The following is a 25,955-nucleotide window of genomic DNA, read 5'->3' as shown; positions in this document are numbered from 1 at the left end:
GGTTGTTTGCTTGTTCCACATGCTGCATGGATGCGATTTCATTTTCATTCAGTGGAATTAATAATCGCGCTCCGTTTTTACAGGAATGATCGCTTAATGTTTTAGCCGAGCAGCATCGGTAACTTGCTGCACGTAAACAAGGACGCTTGCTGACCGCTTTTACTTTCATAACGAGAGCATCTTGCGCTCCCGGAGGCATGAGTGCCGAGGCCAGAGCTGGTGATGGTCGACAGAGTTTACTAGAATCTGCGGACAATACCGCTTATCCAAAATCCATGCCTCTGTGCAGTCTCGTGGAAGACGGCCTATACCTCGGTGGACGAGACGCTGCTGAAGATGAGGAGCTGATCCAAGGTTTCGGTATCACTCACGTTCTAACGGTGGACACATATCGGCTCACGTTCGAGGGAAATGTCGTCTGCTTGTACCTCTACGCCGAAGACAGGGCCGAAGAGGACTTGCTGAGTCGCTTTCATGAGGCCTGCGATTTCATCGAAAAGGGGCAACAGAGTGGCGCGTGCTTAGTGCACTGGTGAGTTGGCCTCTTGTTTACTTCTTGGCGTGTTTACTGCGCACACGTTACCTCGTGGTGACTAGATGACTTCGTACTGTTTGCTCTTTCCAGTCGCTTCGGTGTCTCCAGGAGTGCCACGTTGGTTGCCGCTCATCTTATGCGAAAGTATGCCTTAGGGTATGCTGAAGCGCTGCACAAACTGAAGGAAAGGCGCTCTTGCATTGGGTATGTGACGGGAATTTGGACGGTTTTGTGTCCCTTACCCCGTTATTCTTTAGTATTTTTTTTCGTTCTGTGGAAGGAAAATGCTTGTTTTGTTTTATTTGCACGCGCAATGCAAAATATTACTTCTATTGGTCAATTCGCATTATGTGTTTGATGTTGCACAATGTGAAGTGGAAGCAATTAGACACTGCTAATGTGTAACAACATAAGGTTCAGCACTGTTAGCAGCACACTTTTCTCTGCAAATAGTAGTTAATTCAAAGTTTCGAAAGAGCGTGAAAATTTTCTGCGTTTGTCTCGGATTGTAGCCGGTGGTGAGTGTGGCAACAGTTTATTGTTGTGGCTACACATAGCTCTGAGTTAATGATATGGACTGACATGTTTGTACAATTGTGCCTGACTATGGTAACTATTGAGACATGTGCACTGTCCAAAAATTATGTAGTGCATGCTTTGCATCAATTATATCAGGGGTTTGAAAGTCAGAAAGGAGTGTAAATTTAAGGCCTCGTTTTCATTGTTAGACTTAAGAATAATGAAAGCTAATGGACAATGATTCCAAGAAAAGCATAGGGGATGTTGATGCTTTCAAGTAGTATGCGAGGAATCATTGATCATCTGCCAGCTCGTAATAAGGTCACGTGCTACGTGACGCCAACAGGCAAAAAGTGTTCCACATGCCTTAATGGCTACAGGCTGTGATCACTCAGGCTCCAACGTTTAAATGCACATATATACCTTATAAACGGATGGAGAGATGACCGCCACCCTAGCTCAGTGGTAGAGCATCGGACACATTATTTGAAGGTTCAGGTTCAATCCCTGCTAGGGGCCATGTGCTCGTAAGCTGCCAATTACCTGAAGTTATGTAGCAACACGCCCTCAGTTCTAAGAGGCACTTTGCTACATGCACAGTCTAAGCCAGAGAAGTGCCGGTCTAGTGGTTAAGGTACTCGGCTGCTGACCCGCAGGTCGCGGGATCAAATCCCGGCTGTGGCGGCTGCATTTCCGATAGATGCGGGAATGCTGTAGGCCTGTGTGCTCAGATTTGGGTGCACGTTAAAGAACCCCAGGTGATCAAAATTTCCGGAGCCCTCCACTACGGCGTCTCTCATAATCAAATAGTGGTTTTGGGACGTTAAACCCCACAAATCAATCAAGCCCGAGAAGTGCCAACACTTTTCAGTCTTATACCAAAGTCAAATAATATTTGCAGCATTCCGACAATCAACTGAAGTTATATTGTGTTAATATGAGTAAAAAAAGACTTGGATTCTAGGATTTACTATTTTCTTGCCAACAATTATATAGCTTGGCTGTATTTGTCATTTTTAGTTTTAAAAACAGCAGTGCTAAATAAGGACCATCTGAACAAAAGGCTACTTCTGCAAGACAACAGTGGGTTTACTTAGCAGTGCTAGTTTACTGTAAAGTAAGTATAAATATACAATACTCTTGTGACCTTTATTGATGTTACGTAGCCATTTTAGTTTGCAAGGCCTCTACTGGCCACATTTGTCTTATCATCACACTACCATGCATATCAGGAAACCAGGCACAGCCAAAATATCTTTAAATTTGGTAAATTGCAATGATACTGTAGTGTAAATCGTAAGGCAATATATATACAATTTACACTTAAGATACTGTACCATAGCTTATCAAGCATGCAGCCCTTTTCAATAATGTCTTGTGCACACATTCACTTAAAAAATCAGAAGCACAATATGCCTGTGAAATTGGTCAAATATCATCCGTCATCACCGTATAAAAATGAATAGTGACCCATTTTTAGAAAGCTGTCTCAATACACCTTTGTAGGCAGAACTTGAATTTTCCCATTGGCTTGGACTAGTTATCTCCTCCAATTAAAAAAGCCTTATTTCAATAATTACTACATTAATGTTTTTCATCTCCTGCATACTGAAATGAAGCGATAAAGGTAGCAAACAAATATCACAGTTTCCTTGTTTTTTAATATTTGTGCACATTTTATGAGCCACCAATACAATGGATGTGATAAAAAAGAAAAAGTTTAAAGAGGGTTTAAACCCCCCTTGCTACACTGATATTATATAGCTATTAAATGAATGTGTGCCCTGCTGCTCACTGATGGTGTGATTCCTTGGATTGCTTGAATTTTATTCTGCAGACCAAATGCAGGCTTTGTAGCCCAGCTGAAGCTATTCCAGAAAATGGGATACAAAGTAGACAAAGCAGATCTGCAGTTCAGACTTTTTGTTCTGGAGCGGCTTTCTCATTTGGCTAAGAAAGGTAGGTTGGATTCTTATTAAGTTGAAGAATCTTTTGTGATGATCTCTGTTTTGGCATTATCAAGGGTTTTTAAACCGTGGCTGTCTCAACCTGGAGCCAATGTTATGAAAAGGCAAGCCTCTTGTAGAAACATTCGCTTGAGCCATGCCTTGCTTGACTATTGCCGACGATTTCTCCATCCTCCTATAAAACCTCTGTTTTATTTGGATGCTTGTATAGACATTATATACAGATGCAGAAGCTTTCACAAAGATTCTGAGGAAAAGTGGTGGTGTGCTCCATTCATTTTTTCTGTTATCTGCATAATACAGTTATGTAGCTTAGCATTTAAGCTTTATTTATGTAAGCCTCACTTGTGAAGATACTGGGATGGCAGTTCCTTCGTGTTAGTTTCCTCAACGTCTAATGTACTAGGCTCTCTGCTTTTACAGGAAGTTCCCCATTAATAGTGTGTCATGTTAGTCTTTCTTTTCTGAAATGCCAGTGTCCTTCAATACTTCGCAACTGCTCATGAAACTCCATCATAACACTATGGGAGGGCTTGATATACTGCCCTCAGTTGCTGTGCAGGAGTTTTTTATAGCTAGAAAGTGACACTATAAGCATTCTAGGCACTATAATAGACGGCCGTGAACATTTTAATGTGGATGCTCATAGCATACATCGGAGCAAAATGGAAGGCAACCACTGACTGCGGCTTCCAGAGTGGTGAGCACCATAAGTAGGGTCGTGGTGGAGTGTTGCTGTGTGTGGTTGTATCTGTTTCACTTTAGCAGGTCTTTCTATGTGGTCACATTGATATTCAGTAATTTGTCACAGGGTTTAACACTTGCTGTACAAGGCTGCCATTCCATATATAAAGGCATTGATAAAAAGTCTTATTCTGTGTACCAAGTGATGCAGAACTATGCTACAGGTATGGAGAGCCATCCCATTGAAAGAGACTGCCTGATTTTAATTTGAACTGAAGTACCTTCGCGCCTGCTGGAGGCATTTTGATTGCGAAGATATTATTGCAATATTGGCCTTGAATTCATGGAAACTGTGACACTAAATGTGTATGGATAAAATAAAATAAAAATACCAGTCACGCAGGTACATACTGGTCAGTGTTACAAAATGCGTATGCGTAAATGAAATAACTTTTGCTTGCAAACTCTAAATGTTCCTAAGATATAACAGCATATGCGGTTCACAGCAGTTCATATACAGTTCACATTTTTGCGGAAAACAATTTATTGTAAATGAAGAGGTTTGTATTCATGTGTAAACATGTTATTTCTTGTGTATTAATGGTGTCTTTCTTGCTTACTGAGGATCTTCCCTGTTGCAGCTGGCTCATTTTATGCTGTACCGTGCGAAGTGAAAAGCTTTTGGACTGATCAAGACAGGTCCAGTGGGGAATGCTTAAGGTGCAGGAAATGTAGGTCAGTACCTATAGTGGCAGTATTTTAGGTTTTTTTGTGTCTGTGTAGTACATTGCACCGTTTGTGTAAACTGTGGGTGTTTTGACACTCAGATGATATTGCTTACATAGAGGAGGTGGTCATGTCTATCTGCTCTCACCACCTTGTATTATAATAAAGGGGTAGTGACACCTTTTTTTGGAGATGAGTTTACTCTGCTATACAAGTCTCCTGTTTACAGAGATGGCTCTGAGCAAGTGTGATGCTCAGCAAAGGCTGATAAAATATTTTTGTTTGATATTAAAGTCAATTCTCTAGCGGCACACCTACCGACATCGACACTAACTCAACATCAGGCTACAGTACTAATTCTGCTGACTTCACGCAGCAATCTGGCAAGTTGTGATGACGTCAGACACCAAAACATAAAAAATGGCAGTTTGCGCATTACCTTCTCAATCGCCTACTCGTGTCGTGCGGTCGCTGTCATCCAGCGTACCTGTGAAGCGAGCTAGCAGAACCTGGAATAGTGTACGTGCATGGGAATACGCTTATCAGAAACAACGAATTGTTTGATTTCAAATTTGTCATTATGGTGCCAATATTTTGCTCTGTGAAGTGTTTTGCCAGTGAAACTGGGGACAATAATTTCAAGTTCGAACGATTCCTGTGTGATCTGGCTGTGGGACAAGCGTGGGTCGACTTCGTGCACCGCGGCCGAAGTGGAGACTAGACGCCAACCAAGTGGAGTTTACTCTGTTCGCTGCACTTCACTCCGGACGTGTACACATGCAACATGCAGTTACTGACTGAGTCCGCATTGTTCACGAAGAACCTGCGTCCTAAATGTGATGCCATTCCAAAGTTGCACGCAGTAGATGAAGCAGACGATTGAACAAGCTATGCGCGGACCAGGTTACACCACAAAAACTTGTGCGTGCATGTACTACAGCCTGCTTGCACTGCTCATACCATGTCATAACGTCAGGGTACAGTGGGAACTGAAACTAACATTTAAAAGCATTTGGTAATTAATTTTGCAGGGTGCACTCACGCTTACCGGTACATTTCCAATGCTCTCGGGGGCTTGACCTATTATTTGATGCAAAAAAAAAACAATAAGTGAAAACAAAAAAAAATTTTGAGTCAGTACCCCTTTAAAAATTGCAGGCCGTCCAAATTAAAGGGGTAGGGCCATCAAATTTCGAGGCTATAACAAGCTTTTTGTGGCTATAACAAGCTTTTTTGGTTTCCTCTGTATGCAAGGACATCCCACACGAATGGTCGGACGCAGCAAACGTTTAGAATATCTTAATTCACTTCCAAAGTATATCCAAATGCTCATATCCTCCATCAAGGCCCATCACTAGCGCGTCCAACACTGACGTGGCTCTATAGGAAGGACAGCAAAAGCTGTAGTGACGGTAACACCAGATCTGTAGTGAGCATTAGACATGCGTGGAGTTCACCTTCATTTGGGGACGAAAGTTCTTCACAATGCCCTCTCTATAATATCGATGTATACGGCTGACAAAAAAACATTGAAGATTGTAATTAAGCTCAAAGTAGTTTAAAATTGCTTTTAAAGAGCGGAAGGTGGCAACTGAAAACTGAAAAGGGCACATTGTCTAGAGTCCCCTGAAAATTGTCAGCCGGCTGCTTGCCATTGCATTTCAGATGAGCAGTTCACCAAAGCCACATGCTCAAAATAGCCCCGATTCCTAAGCTCTCATCATGGGAGAGATCATTTTAAAAAACATTTTTTCTGCATAGATGTGCTTTCACTTATACCTTTAAAATGTGTTTTTCTCATAATACAATATTGGGCAATTTCTTGAGTTTGGACATCATGTGTTTGGTACTTCTCATAGTCAGATTGTGATAAAATTTTGCCCACATATTCCTTAACATGTGAAGAATGCAAGTATCTTAGTATATTATATATTTTTTATACCTTCCCTACTTATTCTCCTGCAAATCAGTTTTCACAATCAGTAAAAACATATTGCATTATATGGTTTCACTTTCAGTTATGGCTCGTGAAAAAATACCCTTGCGCAAGGATAGGCAACAGTAGATCGGACTTCCTGCCCGCTCAGTATGGAATGCAGGCGTATACCTCAGTTTCTTAACAGGCAAGCAGCACTGAAATAGCTGTTGACTGTACTGAAGAAGCCGATTTCGAAATGGTTTGGTAATGGGAGTGGCCATGATTGCAAGATTACCGAGCAAGCAAGCGCACACAGTCCATGTTCTGGTGTGATGAGGACCTGTCGAATAAGGCCTCTGTGCAAGACTCAGCAGAACATGTGGGTCTGAAAATTGTATGAAATTGGTGATTGCATACAGCTTTTCAGTATGGCATAATATTGTATTGAGTAATTATGTCCTGTCACTGCAAATCAGCAGCGATAAACACGGTAGTGAATGCGTAGAGTTTATTGAGGCACTGCGAGATCAAGCAGTGATGTGTAAGTCTGTACCTCTGTGAAAGTTTCGTGTCTTTGAAATGAGATTCTTGTGCTTCAAGTAGTAGCCTGCAAAATAATATTTCGAGGAATTTTGCTATTCTTACCAACCTACACATCTATATATCAAATTTATCCAATTAAAATGCCCTAATGGATGCAGTTTTTAGAAAATTGCAAACTGGTAAAATTTGTGTTTCCAATTACTTTATATTTTATTTAATATTTATTTATTAGGAACTTGTTGATTTTTCTCCGATTTTTGTAAATGAATCCATGCTCTGAATCAAAATTTTGTGTACCTAGTTGCTAAAGTTTGACTTACCCTCTTAAATGCAAATTTTTATTCAAACTGATTCAGGGTATGTCTGCAAAAGTGTTTCTGGATCTTGCATGTCTTTGGGTGGTACCTGATTTGGCCTTCTGCTTAAGCTCTCTCTTCTCAATTTTTTGCATTGGGATTAATTATGTGATTCATTTGCGTAGAAAACAAATGTGTTCAAAGGTCACAGGTTCAGTCCCTGCCCGTGGCATATTGTCTTTTTGTCTTCTTTTCTTTCTTCACATATATATTACAATTACTTCTAGCAGAGTTCCTTAATACCGTTCTGGTCACGAAACTTCTCCGTCACTCTATGGGAGAGCTTGATATGGTGCCAAGAGCGGCCGCTACGCGGCGCAAGCCGTCCTAGGGGGGCCATCGCCCCGCTGCGCCCGGCGGAACGCACTGGCCGCGGCGGCATCCCGAAGGCGTTGTGTGGTGGCAGCTCGCGGTTTCTGCATCAGCGAAACGCGAACTTCATGTGCCAGTGCACCGTGCTCAAGGTGGACGGCATGAAAATTCGAATGAACAATGCCTAAGACGTGCTGTGTGACAGGTTGCAGCTCCGGATACCGAAGCAACAAAGCAAAGGCGTCGCTCTTCTGTTTCCCAAGTAGCGCCGAACTCCGAGAGAAATGGAAGCGAGCTATACCGCGGTTGGAAGCTGGCGGTTTCAGCTTCGAAAGTAAAAACGTTCGGGTGTGCGAAAAGCATTTTGATGCTAGCGACGTTGTGAGAACCGACGAGCACATCGTGAACGGGGTGGTCGTGTCGCTTCAGCAAGAGAGACCGAGGCTTCGCACGAACGCCGTTCCAAGAATTTTCGACGTGCTCCCGGCGTACCTGACAAAGCCACAAACAAAATCGAGGGGCTATTTGAAAGTACCTAGCAGCCGTCTTCTTGCTCTCCTGAAAATTGTTGAAGAACATGTAGAGACGTACACGGTGCAAAACATTGCATGCGGTGACGTGTACGCGAGGATTGTTGAGGGCATTATTTTGCTCGACAGCCGCACAGCATCAGCAAGTGTAGGTTGTGTGTTGCACTTTTTAGGGACAACAGCTGAGGTTGTACACTTTTTTTTGAGATGTAGATTACATTTCTTCACTCGAGAAAAAAACAAAGCCTCGCGGGCAACTGTGCGGCGCAGTTCATGCCCTGCAAGTGGTGGGTGGAAGCCACAGTGTTAAGCACAATGGCTGTGTATGTGAGCACGCCTTCCCATTTGTATATAGTGTTGTATATCTTGTATACATTACACTGTAATATTTTCGTACTATTCATATTTATCTGCATATAGTGTGAATAGTGTATATTCAAATACAGTTTATTTTAGGCAGTGAGCTAAGGCAGAGTGCAGCTGTTAATGAAACGAAATACACATTGTACAGTAGAGTCACAGATTGTGTAACATTGCTCAGAACAGCTGCAATAGTTTCTAGTGCTTTTCTTCTCCAAAGTGTTGTTCTCAGTGTATTTTGTGTAAATAAATGTTTTCCAGCTTTCTCCCCATTACATGCACCATATGTTAATCTCCCATTCATAAGTACACACCTGACTACTAGGCGGCGTATCATTAGCACCAAATTTGAGATTTATTGCATGCCTTAAATCATAACCGCCCTTCCCCCCCTCCCACCCAAAAAATAAAAACAAATGTGTGATGAGGTACCTCGGTAGTGGCAGAGGCGGCCAAGCGGCTAGCACTGGCATCAAAAGGAACTTCCAGATTAGGCTGCTGTACTTCCGTTCCCGGAGAAATCATGGGTTGTCGGCCGGTAAATAATAATGCCCTAAACAGTAAACACGAGGAAACGTCAAGCGGCGGGTGTCCCGTGTAAACTGCGTGGAAAGAAGTGATCAATCAAATGTTGGGTACGTTTAGAGCGGTCGCGAAAGCCCTTGGCATCGAAAGTTCCCGCGTCAAAAAAGCGATCGGCGCTCACAAACGTGTGTCCAACACAACGGCGCATTTGGGTATAAACTCAATTGAAAGGTCTGGAATAAAACTTCTGGCTCAACCATTCAGTTCATTTGAATACCTGGGTAGTAGCGCGCGAGAGGCGAGCCGGATATAAAACAATGTGATTGCTCCTGTACTACCCAGTCGTGTTTCATTTCGTTCACCTTCCTCCCCCTATTAGCGGCCCTACCAGAATATAAAGCTCACCTACCGCATAAACATAACCGCCCTTTGGCCGGGCGCAAATACAAACATGTTGTCGAGCAGATCAAGCAGTAGCTGCTCGCATCAAGAGCATGGAGCATAAGCATCGTCTTTCAACACTTGCGAGCTATAGCTCGCAAGTACCGCTTCGAGGCATCGTAAGTATGCATATAATTGGGCTATGAGACAATTATTGACACAATGCGTTATCGCGCGGTGTGAGAACACTTTTAATGCGCTGCTGTTTATAAGGTGGGCCCGCACTTCCAAGTAAACTACGCGTGCGTTCCAGAGTGAACAGCTCTCATTCGTCGTCGACACTGGATCCCGTTTCAACTTATTTATCTGGTGGCATTGATGCATTCAGAGACGTTTAAAAAAAGGTAACAGGAAGAACAGCTCGCACGCAATCGCGTCGAAACGTCGGCCGCAGTGCGCATACAAGCCCAGCAGTGGCGGCGGCTTGTGGCCCCCATACGACGGGTGGCGCCTCTAGCGACAGATTTTGTCCCTATATCAACCTTCGGGCGGAGTTTCGTGACCAGAACAGCATTGAAGGACTCTGCTTCTAGTAACACCCCTATACTTCCCTTGGCATCATTGTCTATTAGTTTTTATTATTATTGAGTCTGTTGCGAGTATCACATAAAGCATGAGCTGACAATAATGAACAAAGAGGAAGCACTGCACAGCTACACTAAGTTCTTTCTACTAAATACTTCGAACTTAGTATTTTCTACTAAATACTAAGTTCTTTCTACTAAATACAGGAAGTGAAACATGGAATCACAATCACTGTTATGAGAAATCAAAGAGTATAAGTAGCATAATACAGAGCAGATACATGCATAAAAGAATAGCACGTTATTTTATCTCTTTTTCTAATGTTTAGACTGTCACGGGAGGGCAAATAAATTTAGCAATATATGGTGTACAGACTGAAGGAGTGTGTGTGCGTGCGTGCGTGCATTAAGTGAGGATGATGAGGCATCTCTTCACAAGTGCTTCCCAAAAGTCAGTGGTACTCCCGAAGGGCTAGTTAGATCGTTGACAGCAGGAATCTTCACTGTGAACAATTTAATGGCTATATTCGTTTCATTTTTTTAGACATTTTATTTTGTAGTGTGGTATACTTTGTTTGGATGTTTCCAACCACAGCCACGTAGTATTTGTGTCTGTGCTGAAGTAATTCGGCACGTGTGATTGTTCCAATTTCAGGTTTACCCTCTGCTTCACATCAAAGATAGTGCCTCACACACCAGGCTGCAGCATTGCCTGGTGGGATACTCGCTGGAAGGAGCCAGAGGAGAGGCTTTGCCAGACAAGCATCTTTGTTGAGCCAACAGCGTGGCTCTTCAATCAAGCAAGGGCACTCCAAGGAAGGGTAGGTTTTAGAATAAGTGTATCGAAATGGAATGAAAAAAATATGATAAAAATGATATTTTTGACCGGAACGAAATCGTAACCAAAACGTTATCATTTCATTCCAGAGTGAAGTCAAAATTTTTTAAATAATTTTTCGGTTTAGGCAAAAACTTGGCAATCTGGAACAACTAAAATCATGCAACATGAGCATTAATACATATTTCAAGAACAGTACTAGAACATATCTCAGGCAGGAATTCCAAAGTAAAAATGTGTTGAAATGATGTCAAAAATGAAAACAGTGGCAACGAGATCTTCATTCTAACTCGGGTAGACTTTCGTGTGCCTATGACACATGCCAGCATGGAGAACGCATTCTCAATGCAGAAGTTCGTTTTATATGAACAGCAGTTTCGCCTATGAGAGGTATTTGCCCGATGACAGGTTGTTACTGAGATCACGCTGACTCTCTTGGCACAAAGCATTGAGCCCACTAAAAAAATTCGCAATTCATTTTTGAGAAAGTCTACTACAGTTGATAGTGGATATACCGAACTCAAAGGTGATAGTGAAATAATTCAGTATATCAATAGTTTGATATAAGAAATACTATGCTTATTGTAGGCTTACATTAATGCATTGCAACTCTCGAGATGGCTTTCGGAAATCATAAGCGTTAGCATGACGATTCACTCGCAGTATGCTTTAAAAAAAGGTGGAAACTTTTGCAAGTTACCGCACTTTACTTCGCGTGGAAAAAGTCTGCACACTTGTCTTACCCTTTGTGCATTGTAAAGTCATCCTCATTAATCGATCATTAAAGCTTTCAAAGTAAGCGAAATCAGCCTCTGCAGCCACAACAGCGGTGATTGGTGGGGAATGCCGTCGCAAGCTCTGTAGTGCAGTAAAATGTTTAGTGGCAACGTTAGCGTCTTCATAACCGCACGGGTTCACTTTCGTGGCACCGGCAATGTTAGCCATAATATTAGCATCGATGCAGTCTGAAACAGCGATGTCATCATCTGCACCGATGACGCTTTCTATATTCTTATCCAAGGTGGCGCATGGAAATGCTATTAAGCAGCAAAATTCACTGAGGCACTCTGCACTGTTGGCAGCTGTCACCAAAGCCCACTAGTAAACTGTCTACGACAGTGCCTTACTTGACGTCGTTCCAACCATCAGTCAAAATTTTTATTGCTACATAGCCAAAGTGACAATGCTGTCCATCAACAATAAACGACCATGTACCGCACCATATCTCGGCGATGGCGATGGCACTAGGGCCTTTGTAGCAACAGGTGAAAAGCAAGAAATAGCGTAGCCCCTGAGATGTGTCCTGTCTAACCAACATAGAGTTCCATACAATAATTCCGAGAGGGAAATCTGGCGCTAGTGTCTACACGGGCTCCTCCGACGACGCTTGTACCTCCATGGGAATTAAGGGAAGTACAGGCTTCAGATCTGCTTCAGATAGATCACATTCTTGAGATTCACCACGTTTGTTTGCCGAGTGTAAGACAAAGTGATATGAAATCAGTATATTATATTAAACTTGCTTCTTTCTTTTGTATGTAAGATTTATTGCAAAAAGTTTCTGTGACCATGAGGTGGAATGAAAGTTGGACAAATTTAACCACTAGGGTATGCATTGCTATTCCATTGCATTCGAGATTTGGCATCAAGATAAAATGACTAGTTTTTACAATTCTTGAAAATGAACATGCTTGTTTTTCTCACAGAGGTATGCATGATCTATTCATGAAAACAATAGTACAGTATCAAGTGAGAAACACTTAACGTTTCGTCTGCTGCAGTGCCAGGTGCGTCTGTTCAAGCGGTCTGTTTCAACGCACCTCTCCTTTTGTTTTAAAGTCGAGTCAAAAGAGCATGACAGTGAGTTTACTTAGCTTCTCCGTCATAATGTGGTTGATTTAAATGGGTTTTGGCGAGAAGCGATTGTAAAAAAACGTGAACTCAATGCAATATTCTGCACTGGCATAGGATGCTACATTTATGCGCAGCTGTCAGTGGTCGACTTTCTGCTTAAACTGTCAAATACAACCTTTAAAGCTCTAACATCGCAGCAAATCGAGAGACTTGGTGGTCTTGAGCCTCTTTTAGTAACAAAGGCGGTGCTGGTTTGAATTGCACCTCACTACCCATACTGCGCAAAAAACTGAACTGAAACTGTAGGAAAAGATTTATTGACAGTTTGCTAGCTAATGCAATCCAGTCGGAAGCCTGCATACTTCCCATAATTCTCATGGGGGTACACGATCGCAATTCCAGATTCCACTCAAGGTATCATTGTGTGAAACTCTGTGCTAACCGAAAACATCATAAATATGTCACCAGGTTGCTGATCTCAAAGGCCATGCTTTACAGGCCTGCATGTCGTCATGCTTGAGCAAATAAAGAAGGGAATGTGCACATCGCGACGAGGCGCAGAGTCACTTCGCATTCATGTGATTTTAATGCCCGAGGCAATTCGCCCTTTTGGAAACATTGTGTCTATGTGTTACAGCCTACAAAATATTGCGCATCACGTGCAGGTCCACTCACAAAGGCTGCGCAACCAACGAATTACACCGCTTTTTCATCACCTGCACGTGAGGAGGAATTGAAACTTGTTATAACACAGCCGAAAAATTTAGCAATTTTTCTCAGAATACAGTCAAATCCTGCTGTAACGAAGTCTATTACAATGAAAATTCCTCCACAATGAACAATTTTCGGCGCAGCGGTTGCCGGCAAACAGTTTCGTGTTGAAACTGTGCGTGCTGCGTTGGCCGTGAGCGTGACTTAAAAACTGTGTCGTTGCTATCTTTGTTCGCACTGTTACGGCAAGAAAGATTGGATTTAGTCGGTGCGCGTTGACTGCGCACATACTTTTGTGGTCGCCCATGATAGCGTTCAACAAGGCCGCATTTGAGTTCGAAGCGGTTGCGGCAGAACGCAGTTACGCTGAGACTAGGCGCACATGCTTGCGTGTGTGCCCTCATGACGCAGTATCGGCATTTTGCACAATATTCCTCAATCACATCACAAGAGGTGCATTTTATACACAACCTCTGAATAATATTCTTGCTAATTTTTCAGTGGACTGTGCCGAGTGTCCTTTCACTAAGCAATTTCACGAAATACTCACAGATAAAATAAGAACACAAGAGATCACGATTTGCGTGATGTTCATCACATTTGGTGAAGTAGTAAACAATGTATTAGTGACACATCTGTAAGCATAGTATTGCATGTCTAAATGGCCAAGTAATAGTATGCTATTTGCATGCCTTTCAGAACAGAAAACCAGCTTTAAGCACTCATACCACTGTCTTTCTTGTATCAAAGCTTTTATTTTTTCCCAAGCTTGCCTTTTTTGATCGCATGAATTTGTGCCATCTTTCACAATTTACACTGCTAAGATATAAGTAGAGCTTTTTAAATTTGAATTCTATTAATTAGTACAATGATATAATTTGAACTACTCAAGTCTCACGAATGTATGCATTATTTATTGACATAAAACTCTCATATATATGACTCTCATATATAACTCTCAAACTCTCATGTATATGGCCACACCCAGTTAATTCAGATGATATTCGGAGGGCATCAAGTACTGGAAACACGTGATACAAAAGAGCAAAAATGAAACTAGTGGACAACCAAAACAAAGGAGTGACAATCATGTCACAATAGTTATCAATGGGAACTATATAGAAAGACAGGAAAGCTAGAATGTTTCACATGAAACTTGTTCTGCCCCATTTGATGCTGTGTTGTTTAAGTGCGTGCCTTTAAAACAAGACAGTGACCACTGGCTTTCCACAATTATATTTACAGTGACCTAGATTGGCCATGTTGCGTGTGCTGCCATTGTGGCAAACTGTAATAACCACCCGGAAAAGGGACGAGGGCATGTGCTCGGGATTTACCAGTTCACACATTGGTATCGACGGGTCTAGTTACGATGTGCTCACTGACTTAGTGCATATACAGATGTGCTGACCTTACTTATTTTGTGCCGATGCTTTTCTGTCCACAATACAGGTAACCTGTCCAAATTGTCATGGCAAACTAGGAAACTACAATTGGTCAGGTGAGTGCTTGCAATGACACATTTTTTTATTATAGCTCATTTCTTCAATGGGTATTTTAGACCTCATTAAACACCACCAACATTCTTTTGCTGCACTATACTGTTACACCAGAACAAAACTGACAGACTAAACACACATGTTGTGCCGGTGTAACAGTATAGTACAGCAAAAAAAAAAAACATATACCAACTAGCCTCCATCAAAGCCTTGTTGATTGCCAAAGATGACATACATATAAAGTATACTTTTGTGACCATGTAATTGGCTGGCTGAATCGAAGCCCTATTCACCTTGTTATGTGAATGAGTGCATGATGCAAGTCCTATGGTTTTTGCTCTAAGCCAAAATTTAATGCACTTTATTTTGATTTTTGTTGTATGAACAGTTGGTATTGCCAGAGAATAAGTGACTTACAGCCTGGTAGTTTAACAAATTCGCACATGTTTAGGGAAAGTCCTCAGGAAAAGATACATTAAAAGTTTTCAATTCAGTTAATTATGAAGAGACATGCCCATTGTGTCTCCCAGCTGTGGTCTGAACTGTTTCATGCTGTGTTCTTGCCATCACAGGGCTGTATTGTGAATGTGGAGCATGTGCGCAGCCAGGTTTTCACATAACACCCAGCAAAGTGGACAGGGCTGTTGGTGGATCAGAGCCTATCAAAGCCTACCTGCGGAATAGAAACAGACCAGCCACAAAAGAGTGCGGGCCTGCTTACAGCCGCCTTGAGGAAGAGCCCGATGACAGAGAGAATAACTCCCCGTGCAGCTATAAAAACCTGTTGGATGACCCTGACAGCGATAAGGTGGAGCTCATATCTGCCTGTTGTCAGTTGGAGGAGCAACCGGAAAGTGACAACAGTGAGCAAGTCAGTGCCTGCAGTCAACTGAAAGATGTACAGCATGAAGTGTGTAGCTTTGATTTTGCTTTGGCTGCTAATTTGCAGGAGTTGAATGAGGAGCAACAAGATGGTTGAGGAGGGGAGCTTGCTAAAAGAACTAAAACATCCCAGCTTATTCACTTGTTGATAATAAGACAGCAAAGATTGGCACAGGGAAGAGAGCCTATGGGCATTGTTGTGAACAGTTTTTCTTTTACACTTTTTTGTTCTACTACATTGAGCTTTATGGTTAGTGCTCATGGAGCTTAGTGGTTTTTGCCTTGAAAGTACAATTTCTTGCAATGAAAAAAATGCATTAATTGCTGTTGCGTTGGTCCATGGTGAATGGTTATGGCTGGCTAGCTGATTGGTCAACAGAAACCATGCATCTAAGAGCATCCTTTTCTTGTTCATTTTTGGTGATAAGTAAGCTTTGCATCTCTCATAAAAATAGAGGAGGTCATAGTTCTTATGCCATCATTTTCTCGTCATTGTTGACTCTAGTCCCAGTTCATATGTTAAGTTCAGCTTCAGCCTGTCTTGAAAAGGACAGAAATCAATTCTGTGATGACAGTTTTTATGTATATATTTTCTGGCAGTTTTATGACAAATGTTTCATGACATTCTTCCACCTGTGGTGAAGTGACTGCCAGGCAGAGGACAGTTTTGAGGGACGCAATGGTGGTGGAGTGGCTTACTGGCTTGCATGCGATGCAATGAATGTATAGTTCTAAAAGTTGTTTATGAACGTTCTTGTGTTTTAAGTCTACCAATGAACAGAAGTTTACAGCTGCCCGGTTAGAGCCAAGACGTGCTCAAGAATGAGGTTGAATGACACAGAAAACAAATGTATCTCTGCTTCTTTTTTAAGCATGTTCGTTCATGTTTTTATTGTGTGCTAATGCAATATCTCCCACTTTAAATCTAAATTTAGCCCCTCAGATCCAGTCTTTTGTGGTGACAGTGCCATAACCTTACTCTGTGAACAGCTACGATGCCTGTGAACAATGGAGTACACCCCACAGTTCTCCATAACTGTCAGCGGGTGTACAAGACTATGGCACCATAAGAGCTGACTGCGTTATACTACAGTGATTTGACTCCTTCACTCTCTTTGTGATATGAAATGTAATGGCACCAGTGGTGCTATAGTGCTCAATATGAGCTACTAAAAATGAGTGCACGGCACAGTGCCCAAGCACAATCGTACATTTTGCAGTTCATAGGAAAGCAATGTGCTGCAATGTAAGACTTTTCAGAACTGCAAAGAATACAGGGATCTGATATTGTGTTGATCACTCGCTAATACCACTGGGAAAACACATAGACTAGAATTGAAGGGGCCCTGCAACACTTTTTCAGCTTGGTCAGAAAACAATGCCAATTGGTAGCCGAGGCTCCTGAGAACATTCCTGCCAAACATTATTACATAGCACACGGCCGGAAGTTGACAAATACATAGCTCTCAAATTCACCTTGAAATCGCTCTCTCTTTTTTCCACAAATAATGCCACATGCTCATATCCCTGCTCCGCATACTCGCAATCAGGGTCACTGGCTGATTTCAGCATTGTGACCTCCATAGTTACTAAGACTGTCGCAAGGTGCCACCATGGGCCCCATTCGTGATCACACCAAGCGTAAACAGCATTTTATTTAAAAAAATATAGAGGAAGAGAATGTGCGCAAGGTCGTGACACACACTGACAATAGGGCGAATCTTTTTTAGCCCCCTTATCATCGCCCTCCCTGCATAGCTCTCAGCATGCTCACTGGTACAAGAGGAGAGATAAAGTGCTTAGAGCACGCAGCAAATCCCTGTGACTTCGCTTGTACTTGACGGATTCTAAAAATTTTGTTGCAATAGATTCGTGAGGCGATAAGCTTTTTTAGTGAAGCCATTCGTTCATTACATGAAAAAGTGTTGCAAGGCCCCTTTATGCTCAGTTGTTCTGCATGGCAGTAATGCACTGGCGCAACATGAGGGCTAAATCTGCCAATAATGAGACTTTGCATCCTCTGATTTCTTTGTTTACTATTTGTTACGAGTGTACAGGGTGACTGAAAAAGACTGGGGCACACTTTCAATTTTATTTTAGTATATTGTTTATAACTTTCAGCAGAGACATTATTCAAATGGTGCTCATTGTTCTTGGGTATGAAAATGGCTTTTTTTGCTTCTTCAGCTCTCCCATCATATTTAAATGTCTCTGAAGAGTTGTTCTCCCTAATCATTACTCAGTGCAAATTGGATACTAGAGATCACAAAACTGTTAGATTGTGGCATGTTCAAGCTTATTGCGTTCTCAAATGGTTTCTGGATAGTACATCAATGGCATGCAGTGAATCAGAAATCCATCAAACCTCTTAAACATGCTGTGTGGCAGACATGGAACAAATTTCCTCCAAAATTCCTCTTGGTTATTTTGAAAAATTTTCAGAAGAGTCTGCTAGCTTGGATCAAAGTGAAATGTGGACATTTTAGAACTAAAATTTGAGTTATGGCTACTTCTTTGTCATACAGCATTTTTCAGCTGCACTGTATAGTGCCATTGAAAAAAAAAATAGTAGTGTATAAAGAAAGGCTTATTCAAAGTGCAGCTGTGAATCACGAAGGAGGTGTTAAATAAAAATGTCTTTTCACTTATAAAAATTTGGGGATGACATTTTGCCTATGAAGCAAATCAAATACTTTTGATGATTGCTGTGTTGCATTCTTTCACTTTTATATGTTGCTTAATTCTCACATTATTTTTCTTTTGCTGAGTAATTATTTCACAAAACAATGTATCTCTAGTATGCAGAGCTAAGGAAAAAAAAAAAAACACTATTACTAAGTGCACTCTGATTAAGCTGTTGCGAAGTTAGAACAGTAACGTGAAGTGTCTTGTATATAGTGAGGAACTCAATTACCTTCTACATAGAAGTAAATTTCCCAGAATGTGAATATCTGTCAGATCAAAGGCATAAGCATGCATTATATTGAGTAGTATGGTCATCAGGCGTGAACCTTGGATCAAACAGGTGCTGTTTATAAAGCAGCAGCTAACTTAATTTCTTTCGTTTACAAGTCAAACTGCAGACCACATTCAAGTGGTAAGGCCACTGGGTCGCAATGGCATGCTAAATCTATTGTAATATACCATTTCAATCTTCTATTAGAGCTCTGTGATTGGTCAAAATCTTTTTTCCCATGCCCACTGCAGTCGTCTATATTGCTATCCAACTGAAATTGGGAAAATACCACATCTCAAAATTACATGTACAGATTGCATAACTGCACCATTAGATATAACATAGCAGGATAACTTATTTTTTGTCACATCTAGCCCTCAGCTATAGGTTAAATTTTCAAATCACACTAGCATCACCTGTCTACTGTGCCACATTGTAGAACCATAAACATTCATTGGCATGGTGATGTGTGCACACTAAACTATGCATTAGTGTGCCTATTATAGCTGAAACTATTTCAGGACAGTTGGAGTGTGGCCCTGTTCAGTAAAGAATATAACACGGCTGCCCACCAGTCATTCTGGCATTTGCTACTCGCAGCTGCCAGAAAAGAGGGCTTCTTTGCATATGAGATATATTTTGCATGGTAGTATCCTGTTCTCATACCTTTTTGACATGTGCGTAATGTCCCACTGCCAAATTTTCTTTTGCTGAAGATACATTCTATGCATCGCTCTTTTGCAACCCACCACAAGATAAGCTAGAGAAAGTATACCAATCAGAGACACAGGAGCAACCTTTTTTTTTCTGCCTGCTCTTTTACCCATGTTGTTCTAGGTAAATGAGGAAAGAGTGCCCGAGCAGTCACTGCAACTTGTTTTAAACCAACGTATAAAAGGGCAGCCAAGAAAAGCATTTTGTTAAGCTGTTCAGTTAATGTTGATTGATATGTGGGGTTTAACATCCCAAAACCACCACATGATTATGAGAGACGCCGTAGTGGAGGGCTCCGGAAATTTTGACCAGCTCGGGTTCTTTAACGTGCACCCAGATCTGAGCACACAGGCCTACAATATTTCGGCCTCCATTGTTCAGTTTATGTTGCTGGTTCCTGCCCATGCTTGTGTCATTGGCGGCTTAAATTTGACACCAGGCAAATTGGAATAAAATCAGAGTAGAATGTCTTTGCATTATAATTTTTGTTTTATATATATATATATATATACTTCGGCTTAATTTTCACAATGTAGCCGTCAAAGTAAAAATATGGCTTTATATTGTTGCATAGTATAGTTTGTCAGCAAGATAAGCCGAAAGTTTCAAAAGAGTAAATTTTTTTTAAGGGAGGAAAAAGAAATTTCTAACTGAACAACCACAAAGTATTGGGCTTCATTTATGATGAATTCTGTTAATGCATACATCAGATGTAATTTAATTCTGAGACCATACAAGAACTTGGTACACCTCTAAATGTACGTAGTGGACATTCCAAATTCAATAACTTTCAGCTCCTAATGTTGCTCTGCTCATACAAACATTGTTGCTCACATCCACATATTGTTAACAGCAGAATAAAGGATAAAGGAAAAAGGCAAGAAAGAGATTGTAGTAGCTTTGTTAGTGATAACTGCTCAAGCCTAGGTCAACATCTAGGTTCTAAAGAGCTGTTAGCCGAGGCTAACAGCTCTTTAGAACCTAGAAATTGTGGCAGTGAAGTCTTGGAATGATGGAGGCCTGTGTAGCGGCCAATGCTGTTAATTTTACAGCAGTCAAAAATGACAGGCTGCCTTCGATATCAGTAAATAATTTCTCTAAACCTATCTGTGGATTACATTTAAGTATGGATATATAAACAGAACCATTGAACTGGAAGTCTTTTGTAACATTATTTGATTTCAACATACTTCCTTTCAAATGAGTGAAATCTCCACCATCCAGGTCATTTAGTGAGTCTATACTGTATATAATTCTGTTCTCTATTGTGCATCACATATAAAATTATTAGCTATTATTTTAACCTGTGTTTAAAGTAACACTTGGCTGTGTTGCCATATGCAGGAAGCACTCACTGGATCATTTGTTTTACATAATAACAGGGCCATGCTAAATAACAGACCCTTCAGTTTTGTGCTGCCTACTGATTACAAGCCGTGTTCTTTCAAATAATGCTCACAGTGTTCACATTGTGTGGTGTGTAGCATTACAGAGTTTTTGTACATACTGTATAAACCCATGCAGCCACCCTTTTGCTTACCATGAAATATTTACAGTTTGTTCTCGTTATTTCTTTGGCCTACAGTCAATTCATCTTTCTAGATAGCATCTGCTGTTCGTTTGTTGTTGTATTCATACAAAACTGTGACGGCGTTTTGCGTGTTACTCATGCGGATGCTACTTGTTTTTCTGCATGTTATTTATATGGATGCTGGATGCTCTGGTTTTTAGGTTTCACAGTAGACAGCCTTCCAATTTTTGAAGGATAAAAAAGAATGCATTCGCCCTATTGCCTCTTCCATCCATTTTCTAAACATTTTATAAATATATATGTGTATTTATTTCTACATTCAAAGTCATGTGTTCACAAATATTTATATGCTACTTAGTTGATTCTAGCATGTACATTCATATTTACTTGTAATAAGTGCCAATTATTTTGTATAGGAGCTCCAAGTTTTAGTACTAAAATGATATTCATGCTCTAATTCAACTTAGGCACATCACATGTTATTAATAAAGGTGCATAACTTGTATGTAGCAAAATAACATCTGCCTCTAGTGCTACTCAGAAATGCTGTCCTGGCACTAGCTTTGCTTACTGAAATACTTCATGTGATGTGCTGCATGAAAAAAGAAGATAATGTTTCTGCATTTGCACTGCAAGGTTTTTATTTTATTTACAAGAAACTTATCTTTTCCACAGAAGTAAACAATGTGTTTTCATTTAAATTGAGATGACTGATATATAATTACATGCACTGGAAAGGCTAATGCATTGGTAGATATAACCTGTACTATTTCGTGAAAAAGGTCATTGCGAAAGATATCTCTATGAAGTTACTGTTGAGCTGGCACACTGCATGTCACCTTCCTATTGTGGTTGCTGTATAGAGACGAATTTGACAATTTTAGGGCTGCTCAACACATACAGGGGCATGCTGATAAGTCTTGAGACTTATTCACAAGGTAATCGGAATTCTCCGCATATCCAGTATAGTCTACCTGAAGATCAGTGCATTTCGAGCAGTTAATCTTCAGCATTGATAGGCCTTCCAGAAGAAGCACTTGGGGTTGAGCATGGAGTCATTTATCTGCAGCGGCTGTCATATGTCTACAGGTCGAAAAATGTAAAAATGTGTGCCTTTCAAAGTGGCTCTAAGATGATAACTGCTGTATGCTAAGTCTGCTAAGTGAGTTGGATGCTATACCATGTCAACCTCGAGGTTGGCAGGATTTTATGTCATGATGGTGCCCTGTGCACCACTGTATCTTTATACATGACCATCAACCTAATTCACAATGTTCTGTTAGGCTTGTGAAAGCCTATATGTATTTTTCTCCTACATTGGTGAATGAACTGCTTTGAATGTTGTACCAGTTTCCGGATGGTCTAGGAGGATGATTATATCTTGTCCCAAAACACTAATGCCATGTACTTGCTTGTTGATATTAGCTCTGAGAACTTTGGCTTAAGGGAATCCAAATGTACCTATTTTTCCTACTGCTTCATAGTCTCGGAACCTATAAAGATACCCATTTGTGAGTCATCATCAGTTTTCACAACTTTAATCACATTTATTATCTTTAGAATGATAGAGATTGGTCAGAGTTCTCTTGCATTCATGTGTTACTAGTCAGCAGTGAAGCATTTGGGGACCACTTAATTGTAACCATGATATCAACTAAATGAGGGAGTAAACAGCCCAAGCCCATTATTGTAAACAGCCCATTGTTGCTACAAATTAAGAGCTTCTACTCTGCTGAGCAGATGGCCCTCTGTTTTCGAAAATTATTTCATAAACCATGTCCATATGTTCCCAGGTCACATCCCTAGGTATGACAGGACATACTTCGTCATTCATGCTGTTGTTGCCTGTTCATAATATAGGTGCCAATATTTTAACTATAGCACACGAAAAGGTATTCTCTACTCTTGGTGACCATCGCTGAAATCTACATTGCATGTTTCCCTCATGCGTAAAAAAGTTGATCACTGTACGACACTCTTGGGGATTACAAGGGATGGATGACATGGCTTCATTTCTGTTCGGAAAAGTTGAAAGAGAAAAAAATTGTTCAAAGGACAAAACTTATCTCTTAGTTCTCATTGAAGCTTGCCCCGTAGTTATTCATGATACTAATATATATTCGAATTCATTTTTGAGGATGTTCATTAGATAAAAGGGTTACAGTAAGGCTCACAACTTATCAACACTCCCTTGTATTTTGTATACCTGTTACCAGTGTTTTCACTTTTTTTGTCAATTATGTGTCATTCTTGTGTACTTGTTTTTTCATGATTTCTTCTTTGAGGAATATTGTATACCTGGTCAGATAGCACTTGTACAAACAAACATGTAACCACTCAACTAAGGCCAAAACCGTCTTTTAAGTTTTGTGGACAGGAGATGCTCTGTAACATTACAAAAAAGGGGAGGAGGGGTGGTAAATACTTGCTTCTTGCGGCTTCAATGTGCTCAGAAACAGTGTATTGCCTCAAAACCACATCTGACTATAGCAATTATGTAAACATAGCCCTGCATAATGACATAAAAATTGTTGAAGTATTTTGAAAATACTGGCGCTTTTTTTTTTTTTTTTTTTTTTTTTTTTTTTTTTTTTTTTTTTTTTACTGTTCATCTTCAGTATAAGGTGAAGCTCGGGGACCCTTGAATTGTAGAAAAAATGCTGCTGAGCCTTGGAGTGCCGAGAATAATTTAATCTAACAGGTTTTCTAGAGCTGGTACCAGCTTTTCTTTATGGATGTTGTACTATACTGTGACATCGTGACCCAGGAGGTTAATGTGCGGGAGCAGCACTCTTTGCAAAATTTCACATGTGCTCTGGCTTGCTCTGTCTGCTACACTGCTGAATCAGTCTTACCAATGAATAGCAAAATAGAATGATGGAGCAAGCAAGTGAGCAAGCACCAAAATGCCACAATTCGCTCTTTCTAACAATGACCTTTTTGGCCATGATATCACAATAGAGTACAACTTCCAGAAAGGAAACTAAAACTCGCTTTAAGCGAGCTATTAAGTTATGGTGGGCACTCTGATGCTTAGCAGTATCTCTCTATGGTTCTGAGGCGGTATACCATCATTCAACTAAAAAAGAAAGGAGAAAAAGAGTCGAAAGTATCATGTCAGTATTCCTTTAAAATTATTCACCACTTTCATAACACTTTCAGCTATATTCTCATTAGTCTTTTTTTGTCATGCGATAAATAAAATGCAGAAAGTACAATGACTTACACATACTTATTCTTTTAAATTTACACTTCAACGCTTTTTGTTGACGCTACATGGGTGCATTTTGGCTGCATAAAGCTAAAGTCGCCCATTCTGTAAAGTGTTCTCTCATTCAGGTTAATAAGTAAATAATTTTTGGTGTACCTTTCATCTACTAGTATATTCTGCAAGCTCGTACATAGTGTTATGTTGTCAGTTTTATTTTATCTTTTGGTAAAAAGGAAAAAGATTGTTCTTTCCGGCTGAAATATGATTTTTGAGGCAGTAAGATAATGTGACTGCTTTTCTGACCAGGAAAAATTGGGGAAAGAATGTTTTCAGATGAGTTTTCATGCACACAGAAATTTTTTATGAATTTAGTATACCTTAAAATGTGCTTCAAGCCTCCGGCGTCACAAGCATTTGTGTTTGAAGAATTGCTGGCTTCAAGCTATATACAGTCTGCTAACATGCTTATTATGTAAAATACTTTAAGGAGAAGGCTCTGGAGACAAGGCACAAAATCCTAATCCCAGCTCACTCCAATAAGTATGGGTATTTGACAAATTTAGGGAGAATCAGTGGGCTACAGTATCAAGTCCAAGTTGGCACATCATCATTCACTTAGATTTACTGGCTCTCTCATTTCTCTTGTTTTTTTGTTTTTTTTTTGGGGGGGGGGGACATTCTTTACAAAGCATGACTATTCCTGCTTGAATTGCTGGATCAGAAAGTGAGAAGAGTCCGCTTTAGTGACAGCTTTTCCAGTATGTCACCGTGAATGTACAAATTATTTGAAATTAAAAATTAAAGGAGTTGGTGACAGTGGTACTGAAAGAAGAATGTCTGATCAAACAAATTATGAGCCATCTGAACAACTGGAATAAATAGAGAAAGAGATGACACCCTAGAGCCACACATCCAGCTAGATTTATACTGAGGAAGCATAATGCAAATGCTGAGGTTGTGTTTACTCATGAGGTGATGAAAGCATTCAATTATTTAGCTAAATATTAGTATAAATGTGGGAACTCTTCTGTACTACACTTTGGTGCATGTCACTTGGATTTCAAAAATTATAGCTCATATGCTACTTTGGGATGTTAAATAATATTGATTCTCGTGTAAGTAATATTGTAACTACAAGTTCATAAGAGGCTGTCTTGTGGTAGACATGGGAGCTATGGCTTAGACGCTTTGGACTGCTAATAATTTTTGTGAACACATGCACTGTATAATGTCACATGTGTTGGCAGGGCATTCCAATGTCCACAGTACTTTTTTTATTTGTGTTATCTATTTATCTAAATTTTGTTATCTGCATCATTTCACAACATTGAAGTATGTTGTTCCCCAAAGTGCTTTCATTTTACTCTTGTAAGAAAGTGGAGTGTGTATTCCATATGCTACATACTTGGAACAGAACTGCTGTCTTTTAACAACAAAAAAATCACTCAAAATAAACAATAGTGCTCTTCTCAGTACCATGTGCATACTTTGGGATGCTAGGGTTGCACCTTGGAATTGCAAGCCTACAGAAAACTGTTTTTGATGAAAACATATTCGCTGCATTTTACCTTTCTAATACTCCCTGTCCTGTAGAGTTGATCTTGGTACAAAGTCAACACATGAGAAAATAAAACTGACATGAAACTCTCTAGCAGTGTATCATGTTGAGTAAACCTGAAATGACTAGGTATATTCCGTGCACTGCATAAATAAAAGTCAATTGTATTCCTATATGTAACACATTTTTCTGATTCAAGGCAAAAGATCCATTAATTGTAGCTGCCACTGTAGCTCATGACCATTAAAATTTTTTAGGTAT

At 40.4% G+C, this 25,955-nt stretch overlaps 1 protein-coding gene across 2 annotated transcripts; it reads left to right on the top strand.

Moving 5' to 3' along the window:
* On the top strand, nt 1–25,608 carry MKP-4 (dual specificity protein phosphatase MPK-4). 2 transcript variants are annotated; one of them, XR_012887301.1, is made up of 8 exons: nt 1–532; nt 626–739; nt 2,892–3,013; nt 4,347–4,440; nt 10,596–10,761; nt 14,796–14,844; nt 15,415–20,321; nt 20,380–25,608. XR_012887301.1 is itself a non-coding variant. In XM_037414089.2 (7 exons), exons 1-7 carry the CDS (start codon nt 198–200, stop codon nt 15,819–15,821), a joined length of 1,287 nt encoding a protein of 428 aa, XP_037269986.2. In that variant the 5' UTR covers nt 1–197; the 3' UTR covers nt 15,822–25,608. The 2 variants fall into 2 exon arrangements, 1 of the variants encoding a protein (XP_037269986.2); XM_037414089.2 differs by having other exon boundaries at nt 15,415–25,608.
* The last annotated feature ends 347 nt before the right edge of the window (nt 25,609–25,955 follow it).

This window comes from Rhipicephalus microplus, chromosome X (assembly GCF_043290135.1).
Source record: "Rhipicephalus microplus isolate Deutch F79 chromosome X, USDA_Rmic, whole genome shotgun sequence".
Lineage (NCBI taxonomy): Eukaryota > Metazoa > Arthropoda > Arachnida > Ixodida > Ixodidae > Rhipicephalus > Rhipicephalus microplus.
This window is presented reverse-complemented; position numbering and strand designations above follow the sequence as displayed.

What these genes read in the sequence shown, in the direction of transcription:
- MKP-4 (XM_037414089.2), top strand. Translation starts at nt 198, where the DNA reads ATGAGTGCCGAGGCCAGAGCTGGTGATGGTCGACAGAGTTTACTAGAA. An exon ending in GAAAGGCGCTCTTGCATTGG is followed by an intron (nt 740 to 2,891) that starts GTATGTGACGGG and finishes TTTATTCTGCAG; the next exon opens with ACCAAATGCAGGCTTTGTAG. An exon ending in AGGAAACTACAATTGGTCAG is followed by an intron (nt 14,845 to 15,414) that starts GTGAGTGCTTGC and finishes TTGCCATCACAG; the next exon opens with GGCTGTATTGTGAATGTGGA.